This window comes from Gallus gallus, chromosome 9, assembly GCF_016699485.2.
Source record: "Gallus gallus isolate bGalGal1 chromosome 9, bGalGal1.mat.broiler.GRCg7b, whole genome shotgun sequence".
Classification (NCBI taxonomy): domain Eukaryota; kingdom Metazoa; phylum Chordata; class Aves; order Galliformes; family Phasianidae; genus Gallus; species Gallus gallus.
In genome coordinates this window covers 9749125-9766275 of record NC_052540.1, presented here as the reverse complement: position 1 = coordinate 9766275, position 17151 = coordinate 9749125, and the positions used below count along the sequence as shown (strand labels likewise).

The 17151-nt window shown below is 38.7% G+C and overlaps 1 protein-coding gene across 20 annotated transcripts in view; it reads left to right on the top strand.

Annotated features, from left to right (window-relative positions):
- Positions 1–17151, top strand: part of TRIP12 (thyroid hormone receptor interactor 12) — a 66488-nt gene that overhangs the window by 20160 nt on the left and 29177 nt on the right. For 10 of the 20 annotated variants that reach the window (XM_015276969.4, XM_004937065.5, XM_004937064.5 and 7 more), the window contains 4 exons: positions 2338–2484; positions 8588–8713; positions 9618–10414; positions 16524–16629. In XM_015276969.4, coding sequence (XP_015132455.1) covers positions 2387–2484; positions 8588–8713; positions 9618–10414; positions 16524–16629 — 1127 coding nt within the window. In that variant the 5' untranslated portion in view covers positions 2338–2386. The remainder of the gene's footprint in view (positions 1–2337; positions 2485–8587; positions 8714–9617; positions 10415–16523; positions 16630–17151) is intronic. The other 10 variants (XM_025153693.3, XM_025153691.3, XM_015276971.4 and 7 more) reach the window with 4 other exon arrangements.

Genomic DNA, 17151 nt, shown 5'->3' with positions numbered 1-17151 from the left:
CTGCAGGTCAGTGCTTTTGAATCACTGTATCTAAGAACACTGGGTTGTAATTCAGTAAACAAGCCATGTTACTTAATGTAAACTTTATACTAGTAGAGGACTTGAACTTAAAATTTGCATATCAAAAAGGCTATCAACTAAAGAGATCTGATGTGCAGGTGTAACTCTGTTATGGGACGTGGGTTCTTGATGTAGCTGAGGAGATGTCTTAATATGATAGGGCTGTGTGTGCGTGTTCAGCTGATGCACTGCATTCTGCATCTCCTTTGAGTTTAAGTATCTAAGGATGGAGAGGACAAAGCTAAGTGCTGAGAGTGAGGCTTACAGATGGGTTGGAGAGGCGAATCTGAGAACACTTTGGGTTTGCGAACTTCTGAGCTCTATCCCAATTCTTCTAGTATGTGGAACTCGGTTGGGACCTACTGAGAGCATCGCTTTTCCTGTGGGGCTAACTGACTGGGCACACGATACTGTGTAGCCTCTGATACTTTCAGTGGGATGGAAGTTAATGGCTTGATACCTAAGGTCATAGCAAAGTCACAAAGCTGCATCATATTTAAAGGTGAACTGGGAGTTGTGGTAGCACGCTACACATTAAGAAACTCAGTTAAATTGACAGATTTCAGCATATGTGTAACCCAGGACGTGATCCTGATTTGACAGATGCCTTACAGGACAAAGCAGCTGCCACGTCATTATCTGACACAGCTGAAAATATCTTGGGTGTGACTGTGTGCTGCCTGTGTCTGAAGCGTGGACTGCTCAGGCAGACGGATGTTGCATTAGGGTTTCCCTAGATGGTGTCAGGACTCCAGGTGCTGGCATTACTTCAGCATCTTCTGGTGTTCTGTGGAAAAGCATGTGCACTGACCCTAGGGGGGAAAGCACGTGGCTGGTGAAGGAGAGCTCTGAGGTAAGCGTTGCTCCTTGCACAATGAATTCTTGAGGAATGCATGTTCTTAAAGTTGGTATGAGAATTATGGCAACCATTTTAGAATATGACTGACAATTTGACATAAGTACCTGATTTAACCCTCAGCTGACCTCTCTGCTGAAGATGCCGCTTCCTTCTTTCTGAAAATGACTTCATAAAACCTGTCTCCTTGCTGGTGTTTGCACAGAGATGTCTTTTCATTTGTTCTTTAAATATAAAAAGAGAATGCACAGTGGTATTTGGCAGTGCCTGTGATTGACTTCAGCTAGGTCCTCTGGGTTTCTTACAGCTTGCAGTAAAATTAATTTTAGGATTCGGTGTTACTTTCTGCTAGCTTCTGTTCAATTTCATATATGCTTTCAGAGGAACAGAAATGGCAGACAATACTTGACTGCTTATAGTGGCAGTGGCAGATCTGGTCACTTCTTTACTGGTGCCAGCAGAATCGGAGCTGAGCCATACTTGCCTGCAGATGAAGTGGTCTGAAGCTCCTGCTGTCAGGCTTACTGTGCTTACAGATATAATAGATACAGAATTAATATATAGACTGTTGTGTTCTTAAAGTTGGGCTGTTTTCTTCCTTGTGGCATTCTTCAATTGTGAATGTGGTGGTGGTTTTTTTATTTGTTTGCCAGGTTCCACATGATCTTAAAAATGCTGGAACTGGATTTGTTGGTTGTGGTCTTGTTGCTGTGCATTTTGTTTAGAACTCCTGATTCAGCATAGTGCACAAACATTCCCTCTTGACTGAGGACTTAAGTGACACAATCTTGAAATACCTCTATTCCTGAGGAGCAGTTGGGCACTGTGGCATTATTTTTAAGCAACTGTGCACTTTCACTAATGCTTTTCCTAAAATATTTTTTCTCATGCTCATGTTCTTATGAACAGGAATTTGTTTGAAGCTGGGTCTTTTTTTTTTAATTGCTGTGTATGTTTCTGTACAAATGGAGTTGTATTAATCTGAGAAGGAAGAAAAACAGTAACTTCTGATACCTTGTGGATACTACTGCTTATTCTTCATACTGTGCTGTCATCTCCTACAGTGAGTTAAAATACTTAGTTACCATTGGTTCTCTACCAGGCATTGAGTTTGACTAGTTAGTGAGGTTTTTCCTCTATGTTAGTAAATACAGATTCTCTTGAATAGCATTAAGGTGCTGCTTTTTTAGCAGACAGTGTCCTGTGTTACATATACATGCTGGGAACTGGTTGCTCTGCATAAAAGGTATAAATGCTTTCCAGAAGAATCTTGTCCTGTGTGTATGTTAAATAAACTTGAAATTCTTTTTTGTCTTAAGCTTTTACTTGAACAACAGCATTTTACATTTGCTTCTTGAGGCATGGCTGTGAGTCTTCATGCCACAGGTCTTATGAGTCTCTCTCTTTCTCTTGTCTTGCAGTGAATGATAGTGTCTAGAAAGGGTATGTCCCTTCAGGAGAGAGGTGCCAATGTCCAACCGGCCTAATAACAATCCAGGGGGGTCACTGCGACGTTCACAGAGGAACACTGCTGGGGCCCAGCCACAAGACGACGCAGCAGGAGGAAGGTACGATTGCTACTCTTCAGGGTGACTTCATGTATAAAAGCAGAGTTGATGTGATTTGTAGAGAATGAACTTTCCTGCTTTGAAGTTCAAATACTGAAATTTGGGCGGAACGTTTTCATAAAGGTTGTCTGCACTGTTGTTGCTTGGCCTGAAAACATGGGGAATTCATTGAAATGCAGCTTGCTCAGCTAGGTTAGCAATAGTAAATCTATATGGAAAAAAATGTTACTGAAGTGTATTGCACAAATCACTGCTAGAAACAAATTCCTCTCCCTTCTTTGCCTGATGATAAGTCTGTAGGGGGCTGGCAAAGACGCAGGTCTGTGAAACCCCGGGAAAACCTGTGTTCCTTCTCGGAATGCCAGCTAATCACTATTTTCTGTTCCTTTGTATTGCATGTTAATCCTGTGTAGCTTTTGAATAGCTCAAGAACAAAAGGCTTGCATGTCTTAATAAACCAGTGAGCAAGTGGATTGAGTAGTATTTGTTCTGTAACTGATGGTGTTTGTAGTGCAGAACTAGATCCTTGAAGTTTTCCTGTGGATGCTGACTGTGTAATTATTGCCATTCAAACTAAGGAAATCTTCACCAGGTGAAGCTTGTTTGGAGTTATCTTTAATTTTTTAAAAAATACTAGTCTAATTAAGAAATGTTAGTACCATGGTAGACAACATCTGTCTGTGTACTCTTACCTTAGAGATGTTACAGGTGCACATGTTCTAATACATGCATTTAGATATTAGGTTTTCTGGTGTATTAAAATGTTGTAGGTTAGTGTCACCAGGTAACACGTTCTTATTGTCAAGGGTTTGAACTCCGGTTTGTAATGATAACAAGTGGTAGATTTCTCCCTGGTATAAGGGCTAACTGAAAGTGTGGTCGTTGTTTGAAGGATGTTAACTATTCTTTTAAGAAACCTTGTGGGAAATAATTTAATTCCCTGAAATGGAGTTTTGCTTTTTCTAATCACTGCACAAATAGAAAAAAAAAGTTGATAAATACAAGGCTTCTGCCTGGTGCTTGTACAGCTGCTGTCATATATACCTGGTTATTTTGCAGGCCAGTATTGTTTTTGAAGAATATTCCTTTCTTAACTACTCTTTAGAAAACGTAGGTTCTTGAGAACAGTATCTCTGCTACCTTCACAGCTATGTATAGACATTTATGGTTAGTAAAGCATATAAAGGCCTGGATGAAAGCATACTGGTTAATAGCATCTTGATGATGAGTTCATTTTCTTTTGATATATTCTGTATTTTCTTGGTGAGCTGCTGGGTAAAAAAAGCCCTGTTGTTCATGGAACTATGTGAGACATGTGTTGGCTCCTTCAACAATTTGTAGATGATGTTGGGGGTGGATGCTTGAATTTACAGAGGCAACTAGAGGAAGAGCTAGTCTTCGAACAAATTGAAGGACTCATGCCTTCACATATGTAAGATGTGTTGGGATAGTATGTTCTAGTTCTGTTGCTTAATGGAACAGATTCTGGATTTCATAGTGTCTTGAAACAGATGCTGTGTCTACTTCTAATCAGCGGTGTTCCAGTTGCAGACTAAGAGACCTGAGATAAGAGCATTTTCTGCTACTTTAGACCTGGCTTTAATTTCACCTCTGTGTTCTGACTGTAGTAAACACAGGAGCTTCCTCAACTGAAGTATGTTGTAAAAGGAGGTTGGAGAAATTTGCTTCTTCTATTCTCAAGCTGAAATGTTATTGCATGTCTCAGGCTCTTTTTCAGCTTAAAGGCCTCTTGCTAGAATTCAGTTGATCTAGCTTGATGAGCAGCTACTCATCACTTATGTAAAGGCTTTAGAAATTGTGAACTCCTATCAGGTCTAATATACAAAACAGAAATGCAGAGTTTTCTTTCCGTGACACTTAATACTGTCAAATTTGCCTTAAGTTGGAAGCAACAGCACAAGCCCATTTTGTTTTAGACTGGACTGTATTTACGTCACTACTGTCTTTACCCTTGCTATCAAAATGAATAGTAGAAGCCTGTGGTGTGTTGTATACTGGATTTTACTTGTGATTTCACCTTCAATACAATAACTTAATCTGGCCTTTGAGTGCATTATTTTTACAGTTTTTTTAAATAGAACAAACAATGATGCTAGACTTACAGACCATGAAAAAGGTTGTTGCATCACAAATTGTCAGTAAGCTTAGTATCTGTGCTTTTCTGGATAGAGGGGAGAGAGGGGAGAGGAACAAGAATCAGTGCCAACCAAGGTATGTGTGAAAACAGATTTATAAACAAGTAAATTATTTCTCCCTCCCTTTCACCTCTCTGTATGCACCTAACCAAAGCTGGCTCAAATTGAAAGATCCTTTGCTTTCAGTCAGCACTGATACTCAACTGTGCTTTGGGTGACCTGTTGTGGATGATATAGTATTCCCAGATTGAAGTATTCATTGTTATCCTCACTATTTAGAATTACTATTATTATGGCACTCTCCTAATTGTACAGCAAGAAAATCTGTCTGAAAAATCTCTTTGAGAATGATGTTGAAGAACTCTGCAGGTTTATAGGGAAGCAGTAATGATAAAGTTTCTCTCAGCAGTGTTAATCGCAAGAGGAGTGGGAGGCAGATATTGGTAATGAGTGTACTCTCCTCCTTTGGAGGGAGCAGGAGGGGTGGCAGATACTGTTACTTTCTTACTTCACTAACTACAGTATCCCATCTCCTGACAAACTGTGCAGTCTTAAGTCTTCGGTGAGGCCACAGACAGCTTCTGAGCCAGTGCTTCAACAGCAGCAACTTGGAAGTGCTACTGCAAGGCATGCAAGATCCCTTCTCAAAGAACTGTTTCTTTCCATTAAAAGCAATGCCTTGATGTATTATGTGGAGTAAATAAAGTTGTCCTATATACTTAGTACTGTGTACTGGTATTGCAAATACTATTTTCCAGTGGCATGAGCTCCATGTTGTCGTCTCTACTCATCTGATGTGTTAAGGAGAAGCATTGGTTAAGTGGGATATTAATTTTTTTGTGAATACAGCCACAACAGTTATAATTGTATGTGAAAATGTGGTACCCCACGCAAGTCAGGCTTTTGGAATATCATACTTATTCTTGTGTATTTAGGATTAGAGATTAAATGAAGGAAAAGGTGCTCGCAAGCTGCACAGAAGACACTGGAATACATTTTGGTCTGTCATTTTTCAAATATTAGTCAGAATAATCTTTTTGTCAATTATCCTAATTTTGTTCTAAATACGATTTGGTTTTGGACCAGTCTTGATAATATGTTAATGCCATGCCTGAGGACTGTGTGAAAGCCTTGGGTTCTGGGCGAAAGTACAGATCACTCGCAACCTTCAACCAAGAATCAGCCTTCCACCTGTCTCTGTAACTCCCATAGCACTTAATCCTCCAAGTATGAGTCTTTGTGTTGAGCTCATCAGAGTATTCTAACTACTTTTGTATGCAAGTTAACTATTAAACAGGACCTTAAACAAGCTGTCATGACCTTAATATAAATTGGGACAATATTTGTTAGCTGACCTGTTGTTCTCTTAACTGTATCCTGCAGTGTCTTCTAATTACCAATTGGTTTGTCCTCATGTAAATCTTAAGAGAAGGGGAGCGAACAGTTGCTGTTGTCTTGCGTACCTACTTTGCAAAGTGGATGATTAAATTTGGAATGAGAAGTGAGCACACGAGGTTTTTGCCAACAAATTAAAAAAAATCCTCATTTCAGATTCTTCTCTTGTTGTGTTTCTAATGCTACTTTTCTGCTCTGGTTACATAAAGGAAGTAATAACCACTTATGATACTTCTGATAAAGCAAATGCAACTAAGTCTACATGATATAGTATTCACAACCCCAGTTATGATTGTAGCTTCTTGTCCACATAGTTTGGACATAGGTATGGAATTATGTTTATAAAGCTTGTAGGAACCAAAAGACTTGAGAGGTGGGAGGAAGCAAGCTTGGAGCTAGTGACAACTCTTCAATGTATGAGCTAAGTATTTGATGCTTCTGTGTACTGCTTTTGCTACATTTCTGTTTAAAAGGTCTGATTACTTGTGCTCTTTGAATGCTTTAAGTTGAATCCAGTTCTAATTAAATTAAAACAAAAACCTTAGAGGGAAAATAAATTTCTCAAACGTGTTTCAGAATAAATGAACCCTGATCAATTAGCTTACATAAAAATATTTCTGCCAAGTGCAAATTATGTAATAACTTTAGTTCCATAATAAGAGTATTTCAAGGGGAAAACTAAATTTCATGCCTTACTATTTGATTGAGAAAAAGAAAAATCTAAACACTTAGTATCAGTTGAAACATTCCCAAGTCTACCTTGATGGAAGTAGTTGTTATGAGATTAAGACTTAATTTTATTTCACTTTTTTATAGCTAAAATTACTTTTATTTCTTATACTAGGAGAAATGATTGAAATACCGAGAAGATACTGTTCAGTTTCTCTTAAGACTTTTCTTTAGCTCAACTTTCCAAGAGTGTTTTGAATATGAGCTGTTTATGTGCATTCATTTCTCTGAGTAACTGGCGTTAGGAATACTTCAAGAGAAATGCTTCAAGAGACAAATAGACAAGGAATTATTTCAGGAGAAAGTTTAAAAACAACTTGAGAATGCTTCATTAAAAAAAAGAGAACATTACCAAGAAAAACACTCAATACTCATACTTTGGCATTTTGACTCTAAGCAGATTATCATGTGGTTATCACTTGATTGGTTAAACTTAGTACACTTCTTCCTGCTGAGGAAAGTAGTCCTTAGTGAATTAAGGTCTCCTTGCACTGGTAAGATTGCTGATTCTTCGTCAGAAAAGTGATCTGAAAGCTTGGGGAACTCTCACCTCCCCCACTTACTCATTTGGCTGCAGCTTTCTGATGTTTGTTTGGGGTCATACGTGGGTTGGAACTCGAATCTTCTATTCCCACGCCCCATCCCCTCCATATGATTTAAGGGTGTTTGTGTAGCTCAGCTCAGAGGACTAGATAGCTTAGGCTGATCACACATAGAGCTATCTCTTTGGGAACTAATAACATGTTTTATATTGCTTCTACCAGCATTAATGAGAGACTGGTTTGAGGTTTCATAAAGGTTAGTGGTGGTCAGGCATTCTGTATGTGTAGGATATGAACAGCTGAGATTTACAGTTGTCAGAGATGTTTTATCCAGGGAAATGCAAGATGTCTCTTACTGCAGTTACTTATACTGTGCTGTTCTACATGCTTATGGACTGTCTCTTGTGAGTCTTGCAGACAATGATAGCCATTGGTTTTGAAAAACAAATGTGGAGTATATTTGAAGATGTAACTTCAGCATTACATTTCACTTGTAGTATAGTATGATCTTTGTCCTCTAGTCAAAGCTCATACAATAACCTACTTTTTGCATGTAGCTGAAGGCTGCTTGAGAACTCTCATAGTCTATCTGAAACTCATTTCTTTCTTTGACATCACAGGTTTCCTGTCTCATCTGACTTCCTTCATCAGTAGCATGTGGGTTATTTAACATGCTCCAGCATTATCAAAGAGTACTCAGTCCTTTTGAATTGATGGAACTGCAGCTATTAAATAACTTGTAAAGTTTTATGCTTCCCTTCCACACTGAACTGGTTACATTCCTTTTCCAAGCATTTGAAGGAAGATCGAAGAAACAAACTTGTAAATACTTATGACTGGATAAACCTTAATGCATGAAATCTTGAGGTTGAGTGTTGCTTTCTTTTTGAGAGAAGGTTTTTTACGGGTGATCTAATCTTATGCCTTACTGTGCTGGTGAACACTGAATGCTGAAGTGAATAATTCAGTAACCTTGTGCACTGGAAAAACTTGAATTTATCAACCCAGTTCAGATATGAGAAAATGTTAGATTCACTGCAAATGCCTCAGTAATTGTGCTTTCTAAAACAATTAGATGGGTAGTGATTTGTAGCCAGACTGGATGTTTGTCTTGAAATACTGACTTAATATAAGGGGTTGATGTGGAAGGATTTGAAGTTAATCTAATAACTGTAAATGGTCCCAACAACAATTAAAAAAAAAAAAAAAACAACCCACATACTGGTTTGTATCTGTGTCTCAGAATTCTGATAGCTTTCTGTTTTGACTTTCTGCTGACAGGTCACATTTAGGGCAGGCAAAACATAAGGCACATAGCCCTCCTGAGAGTAGAAAATCTATTTCAAAGACACCCAAAGTGCAGTCTAATACTACTTCTGAGCAGTCCAAGGGACACTTTTCTAAAAGGTAATTGCACTTCATATTCATGTTATCAGTGTTATCTGCACTTCAAATTGTATGCAATGTATCTAATTATACAGAGTTGTTATGATATGTATGACTAATAGGTGTTAGGTATTGCATTCAGTGGATGTACTTCAGTGTGTCTCATTCTGTTCATGGTTTTTAATTCAACTGAGAGCATTTCATCAATGATGGGGAGCATACAAATTATGCATAACTAGTCCTGGAATACTTGCAAGTTCTTTTCCTTTCTTCCCTCTTTATGCTGGGGGAAGATTGCCTAAGGAGTTCTGAGTGATGTCCAATAGTAATTGAAACTCGCAATAATCCAAAGAATACCTGTGTTTAGGCTAAACACTTCAGACATGTTTTCTGTTCTTTATACACTTCTGCTACATACACACTGGATGATCTTTCTCTCTCATGTAGAGGAAAATTGTACTCTTTTTGTGCTTTAAATTAATCGCTTAAGATAGGCTTTCATTACGCACTTCTGTTGAGCTAGAATCCTGTTATGACTAGTTATGCATTGCTGAGCACTCCTTGTTCTCTTGTGGAACTTGTTTTCTCAAACATTCAGATAACAGCTTTATAGCTTGAAATTCTTAATTTTACAAAAATCCTACTGAAAGCAATCCAAGTCATCCAATATCTCCCTCTTTTTTGTTTAAAAGCAATATCTGATGCATTTATTTTGCAGCTCTAGTTTTCATGTTGGTCTTTTTTTTTTTGCATCACAATCTGGAATGAGCATGTTTCTTGTTACAGAGTCAACTTTATAAGCAATAGGTTTTCTCACATGTAGTTTTCCTTTATTATTTTGACTGCTTATGTTTATCTTGCGAAACTGTTGCAACAGTGTGAGGTTTGAGTTTAATACTAATGCTGTCTCTGCTTATTTCTGCAGAGGCTGTAGTTCATCTGCTGTTTTAATACCACAAGAAGATTCAGAAAGAGTCAGTACTTCAGAAAAGCAAAAAACGGGGCAAGTGCCTAAGAAAGACAATTCTCGAGGAGTTAAACGCAGTGCTAGTCCAGATTACAGCAGGACCAATTCTCCTAGCTCTGCTAAAAAACCTAAAGCACTTCAACACGCCGAAACTTCCTCGGAAAGTAACAAGCCACATACTAAATCCAAGAGAAGACACTTAGACCAAGAACAGCAGAAGTCTACACAATTGCCATCAACAAGCAAGGCTCACACCAGAAAGGGTGGAGCTGCTGGTAGCTCCCGAAGTCAGAAAAGGAAAAGGACAGAGAGTACGTCTTGTATAAAGAGTCGTTCAGCAGTTGAATCAACTGGAGCTGAAGAGAAGTCAGCAAAATCCTCCAAGCTGGCTTCAAAATCGGTGACCTCAGCCAAAGCTGGGTGTAGCACCATCACTGATTCTTCTTCTTCAGCTTCTACATCCTCTTCCTCTTCTGCTGTTGCCTCTGCTTCTTCCACTGTTCCTCAGGGTGCCAGAGTGAAACAGGGTAAGGACCAGAATAAGGCTAGACGTTCACGTTCTGCGTCCAGCCCTAGTCCAAGAAGGAGCAGCAGGGACAAAGAACAGAGCAAAACAGGTGGCTCTTCAAAGTTTGACTGGGCTGCTCGATTCAGTCCAAAAGTTAGTCTCCCTAAAACAAAACTGTCTCTACCAGGCTCTTCTAAGTCAGAGACCTCAAAACCTGGACCTTCAGGACTACAGGCTAAGCTAGCAAGTAAGTTGTTCACTTTTATGGAAGAATAAGCGTGTATGTTTTACAGATTAACTCTTCTAAACTAGTACGTAAGTTATTTTAAGGCTTCTTGGGACCTGTTAAAGAAAATTAACTGGTGTAATGTTCACTGAGCTTTTAAGCAAAGCTGTGACTGAAACTACTTACGGCTAAAGCAAAAGGTTTTAAGTAAACAGTTGGTGTTCTACAGGCCTAAATTTTATGTTACATGCAATTTTTTTAAGCAAAATATACACAAGATACTTGCTTATTTCTGTGATTGATGCTACGTAATCATTATAAGATTCTTTTATTGTGTTTGTCCTGTCTGATGTTGCCGTTTTGATAAAATTGTTGGAAAACAAGCAGAAATTTGTGGTTTCGTGTCTGAAGTCTACTTTGCTAATTCTTCTTACTTAATACATGTATCCTCTCTCCTGGTTCTTCATTGAAGTAGTAGATGCCACTTCTTGTATGTTCTGATGGGGATTTTAGGCTTTTTCCAAGCTGAGCCTTTGCTCAGTAGTATGCAGGATGTGCTTGTAGCTCTGTTTTCTTGAAAAACATTTAAAATGTATTATACTGACTTTGTTTACAATCTGATTTTTTTTTAAATAGCAAGTGTTTTGTAAAACTTGCTTTATTAAGTTGGATTCTAAAGCTTAGGTAACTGTTGGATGTTGATCTAGGCATGATTGTGTGTAGCCCTGTCCCAACTAGGGCATGTCTATAGCTAATACTCATGCAGGAAATATGTGAAATAAACAAGAGGACCTGGATGGCTTCCTGTATAATCAAAACAGACTTAATTGACCTAACAGGCTTGTTTTGGATAACTTGCATGACTGGAGTATTGATTCTAGAATGACCTAACCTAGCTGAAGAAGGATAGCATTGGGGAAGGGGGGAGGTGTTGCTTTCTTATGACAAAGCTTTATATGCCTGGATCAAGACTTAATGGGTGATTGGATTCCTGAGGAAAAACTAAACTTCTCCAGGAGAAATTAAGAGGAGAAGGAGTAAGAATTGGACAAGTTGTTAATGAAGTCTGTCCTTTCTTATGGGCAACTTCTTGGACAGTGGAGAAAAGCCACAGGGAGCCAAAAGGATTTACTTCTGATAAGTGAACACAAGAGATGAAGGTGGAGGATAGTTTGTGACTGCTTATAAGCCTTTTGCTAGAAGTGAGAACACTGGGATAACACAGTCTGAGGGGGGGAGCATTGAGTAGCTCGAAAAACAACATTGAGAACAGCGTGAATTATCTCTACCAAGAATGTACTGTGAAAGCCAGCTTGACTAGTTTTAGCTGTTTTGTGACTTGAAAGTCAGCTTTTGTGAAAGGTAAACATATACTTGAATGTCTTGGTTTTATGTCATAAATAGAACTAAGATGGTATGGACAGTAAATGGGTGCTTAAAAAGGCGGTGGTGAGGATTGTAAAGCATAGTAAGACTCATTAGGTGCTAAACAAAAAAAGTTGTTTTCTCTAGATGGAATCCCAGTTTGAGGAGGGAAAAGATAGTACTGGGAAGTGTAAGATGTCTTGCTGTAGCCTACAGTAAGCAGGTGTTAGATGTCATTAATAGCTATTACATTGAATGCCACTGATTTAAGTGTGGTTATACTAAATATCACTGAGCTATTTAAATATTACTAAGATGTAAAGACTTAATCTAGAATAAATGAAGATGCTAAACTTTGTATTCTTAAATAGTCTTAGCTTTTCAAAAGGTTTGTTAAAGCTCTTTCACAACCATTTGAAAAATTTCAAACAACAGTAACAATTCTTAAAAACAAAAGAAAACAAAAACCCCCTGGCTGTTACGGAGCTTCACTGACTGGTTAATATTAGTACAGATTGCAAATATTTTCAAAAAACATACTTTATCCAAAATGCTGGGAGATGTCAAACAAAAAAATAAGAAATAAGAAACCATCAAGACAGGTTACTAAAGAAGGATGGCTCTGGTAAGCTAAAAACTTTAGGAGAGTGAGGGAGCATAAGTAGGTGATATTTCAAAGGTATTAACAACCCTAATGTTTTCTAAAGCAGAATGGCAAACGGTGATCTATATGAAATGATTGCAGTGTATGCCCCTCTGTTGAAAGAGTCCTTAAAAGTCACAGTGAAAACCCTACTGAATTCTGCTTTCTGTAGAGGTACAATTTGAGACAGATGCTTAAAGACTTTTGAAATAAGATCAGTTGGCAGAAACTAGTAGAAAATAGCTAAGAACCCTTTAAGGAGAGAGAAAAAGTGTGGGATGAGGGAGAGTGGAGAATGGTGGTGCGAGAGTGGTTCTAGGAAGAATGGCCTGGGGTAAGTGGGGAGATTTTTGTGACTAGCAGACTCAGTCAGTTATGCCTGTGTAAATACAGCTATGTTAGTTGAAGAATGATGTACGGAACTACAGTCAACAGTTAATGTTTGGGTTGATATTGAGGGGAATACTAGAGCATTAGAGTGGCAGGAGGTGCCTTTTCCCACCACTGCTATTTTTACCCCAGCTTTATTGCCTGAGAAGGAAAGAGCCAATCTAAAGTCTAAACTTTCAGCTCTAACGAGTAGCTTTCTTCTGATTATTTTTCTGAACTGCAACCATAGGATTTCAGACTTACAGACTGAAAATGTAACTTCATTTAGGCTTGAGTAACATGTTCAGAGTTTTGAAATAAGTGAACGCAGTAGGTAAAGCTGCATTCAGAACTTGTTTCTTTCATACTACAAAAAATGCCTTAAAAAAAAAAAAAAGCTGACTGGTAAGGACACTTAAAATATGAAGATGTTTCTGAGATTTTTTTTTTTAAAACTTCATTTGATTTCTGTTGGGCTACACCATTTCAGGTTTAGCCTGTTTTGGGTCTCTTCCTTAGACTCATTACCATGAGTGTTTGGCATGCAAATAGAGTGATGTCACAGCATAAACAATTTATCTGCCTGCTATGGGGAAACCTATGGCTCTACTTCAGAATTAAGGTTCACATCCGAAATTTTTGTACTTGCTGAATATGAACTACTTAAGCCTAACTTTCTTTTGAAAGTCTCTGTTCATAGCTTCTGCTCTTTGAAATGGATCTCTTAAGGAGTGCTCTTTATTAAAGAAATAGTGCTGAATAGTGATAAACAAGGATTTAATTCACCTGCAAGCCCTTGCTGGCAGTGGTAGCATGACTAGTGCTTTCCTTTGTCACATGCTCCTTGGACATCTCTAATCCTGTCTATCTGAATGTGGATTGTACCCTTTTTACCTGTGAAGGCATGGGGCTGTTTTCCACCTGCAGATCCAATAGATAGGACTATCTCTGAGGCAGGAAGTGTGCCAGCAGCGTGTTAAGGGGAAGAAGGAATTTTGATGAAATTGTGGGGGAAAAAGGAGACTTGGTCCTGTGCTAGAGAAACTAGTGGTCTTCAGTTTGTTATTGGGAAGACTGGAAGGATTTTCCAAAAGGTGCAGGTGATAAGAGTGACTTAAGCCTTCTTAAGCGATGAACTCTAAGGGCAGAGTGGCTATAAACAGTAGGAAGGAAGCAAGCTCTAAGAAATCCTTGTCACATCCTTTTTGCCCTTTTTGAAATGAATAAAGGGAGGTGGAAGAGCTTATGTGCCCTTGTAGGTGTGTCAGAGATAGAAGAGGAGACTTGGGAAAAGGAAAACACATGAAAAGATCTGATGAATAGAGTGCTCACACTGAGAGGCAGGAGGGAATGAACTCAGCTGTTCTGGGTGCTCAGACCATGATGTGTTTTGCATCTCCTCTGCCAATCTAACTGTATGTTCTGTAGCACCTTCTTACTGAAGTAATTCAGTTTAAAGAGATGGCTCAATTAATTTAATGCCTCCTTAAAGGGAAGGACAATCCACTCCAAGCCTCATTGTCCCACTGTTTTATGGTGTTTGTACTCATCTGACTCCTGTCAACCTTGCTCAGCTCACTGCTGTGGCAGATTGCTAACAGAATGGAAGTGTGCAACGAGTGTGTGTGCTATGTCTCAGCCTGGGGATAGTAAGGCACGAGTGTGCAGAACCACACCATGAGATGCAGCAGAAAGCTGTTCAGCTAGCTCTGCTGTCTTGTGAAATCTTTGCATAAATCCTATTTTGATATAAGCCAAGTCTATTTTACTTCATTTATGGTGGATATGTGGTGTCTATTAGTGAACTGCTAAGAGCAAGCCTAATGTTTAGGTCTGACTACTTGAAGCTGAATACTGAATCTGAAGTAGTAAGAGATGTGTTAAAATAAGGAGTTAAAATGTGCTTTTATATTTTTTCAGACTATTGTAACAGGGTAATTAAGTTTTCCAAGTGTAAGGTAAAAGTAGACCTCATTTTTAAATTTTCACCATAATGTTACGTGGAGCAGCAGGCTGTTTGGTGTCTCTATCTAAAATGAACTTATAGAGCAGTAGACATATCTTGTGGACTCATAGCACTATACTTAATGCATGCAATTTGTATTGCAAAATACAACCAGCTGTGAGGGCTTGTTGGTTCTGTGCACTTCCATAACTTGAGAAATGCAGGTAGTTGTGGCCCAGGGTTCTGCTGCAGCTGTTTCAAATTGCTCTTGTCTCTTTCTAACATCACTCTTCCCACCCTCCTGCAAGGCAAGTCACTTACTATATGTGGATAGGGTTGGAGTCAATGACTGTTTCTGTTGCCACAAATTCAACTTAAATTGTTGGTTTGAAACCATAATGTAGTGAAAGTGTCATTGCCTTTGGAGCAGCAAAAAAAAAAAAAAGGCTTATTTTATAAGTATGGACTATCTGCAAACTCAGGTGGCTGACTTGCTTCAGGTCAGTGTTTGGTGGTTGGCTGCTGAAGCTTGCTTTCTTAGGTTGCCAAGTTCCTTGGGTTAGTAAGTCAGGTGTACAGTAAACGCAGGAGTATCAAGTTAGCCTTAATCTACATGGAACTTAATGCTGTATGCAGTTAATGTATTCCTGGATCGAACACAGTATAGTATTTGCAAGGACAGGCTGTTGACTAGGTCATTAATAACTTTGCAGATTACTTTCCTTTTTGTCTTTAAATATCCTATCAAAATTGACATAATTACAGTTTCATCCCTAAATACTGCAACTCAGTATTTCTGAAACTTTTTATAAGAAATCAACAGAAGCCAGTTTGTGCTAAAAAGCCAGTATATGCTTGTGTGTTGTATTTTTTGCTTTGTTACCAGAAGAGGGAACAGAGATCTAATTCCTTTGTAAGGCTTTATTTGTCCTAGCAATAGTATACGTAAGTTGGATGTTATGGAGCTCTATTTTATCTTTTTAGAGATGTCCCGTGGTTGGAAGTCCCCTTGGAATGATGGCTTCATAAACTAGAGCAAAATTAGTATCAGTTGTCAGCCTTCAACAGTTCAAATACTCCTAAATTTAAAAACTCCCAACTCCTTTCCCTAAGCTGTGAAGATGTGCATGGTTATTTGCCTGAGGGAAGGCCTCAGGATAGCAGTAGGGTTTGCAGTGATGTAGTTGCAGCAGAAACACAAAACAAAAACCCAACATATTGTAGATCTCACCGCTGGCAGTGTTTGAATTCTGGAGGGCGGTAGGGGAGACTGCTTTGGGTTTAAGACAGTTATTCTTAAATTGTACTAATACAGATCAAACTGACTGTAACTAAAAAATGACGATTCAGGTAGTGACTGTGTCGAACTTAATGCTGTGTGGATTAATTCTAAGCAAGGCAAAACAGATGAGATCTTCCCAACAGGTGTAGTTCTCCTCTCTAATCTAAAGCTAAAATCTTTCTTTTTTTTCCATTTTAGGTGTTTTGAATGTGAACACATCAAAATAAGAAACATACCTCGTACTGTGGTATCTGTTTATGAGGAAGGCCTACGAGCTCTTGTTTAACTGTAGTCTGAGTTACGAAAGGTGCCCAAGTAACAGTTTGGAGTTTAGTAGCACTGAAATGAGTAAAATAAATATCTTCAACCTTTCTTTTACTGATAGAGCAGTTCAGTGTAAGATGACTAAAAGCTGATGTGGAGTTACTGTGGTTTTTCTGTAGAGACTCTCCTGCTTCATTATTTTGTAGAACTGCTGTGTGTTTAAAGACCAACTTACTCTCTTAATCATTTACCTGTTACATAGGCCTAAGAAAATCCACAAAGAAGCGCAGTGAATCACCACCTGCTGAGCTCCCCAGTTTACGGCGGAGCACACGGCAAAAGACCACGGGCTCCTGTGCGAGTACCAGGTAAAACTTCAGACAACAAAACACAATCTCTGCTGTGGATTGATGTTTATTTGTTTTTATGGGTGAAAATTGTCCTTATCTCTTTCTTAGCTACTGTAGAAGTCGCTGCAGCTCTTCAGGCTCGCTGTGACACTTTGCATGCCAGTGTCATGGGTAATGCATAGAACTCTGCATCACCAGACCTTCAATAAGTACCTCAGCTATAGTAGTTGAGGGCAAGAAGTACCCAAAGGCAGTATTGCAAATTGAAGTAATCCTTCCCTTAGATTGTGTTTAAAAAAAAGTTACTGAATACTAGTAGAGTTCTAAACTATGGTGTGTTGTGAATAATAAAATGAATGTTTTCTGAAAAATAAAAAGGACTTTATGATGCTGTGCAGGTGGTGTCTGTTTTAATACTGTACTGCTCAACTGACTCAGCTTGTTCAACAGCTGCATATGAACAACTGACGTTGTAAATATCTAGGTACTTGATATGCCTGAGGTCTGATCCTGTTGTCAGTTCTGCACTTTAATTTGGCT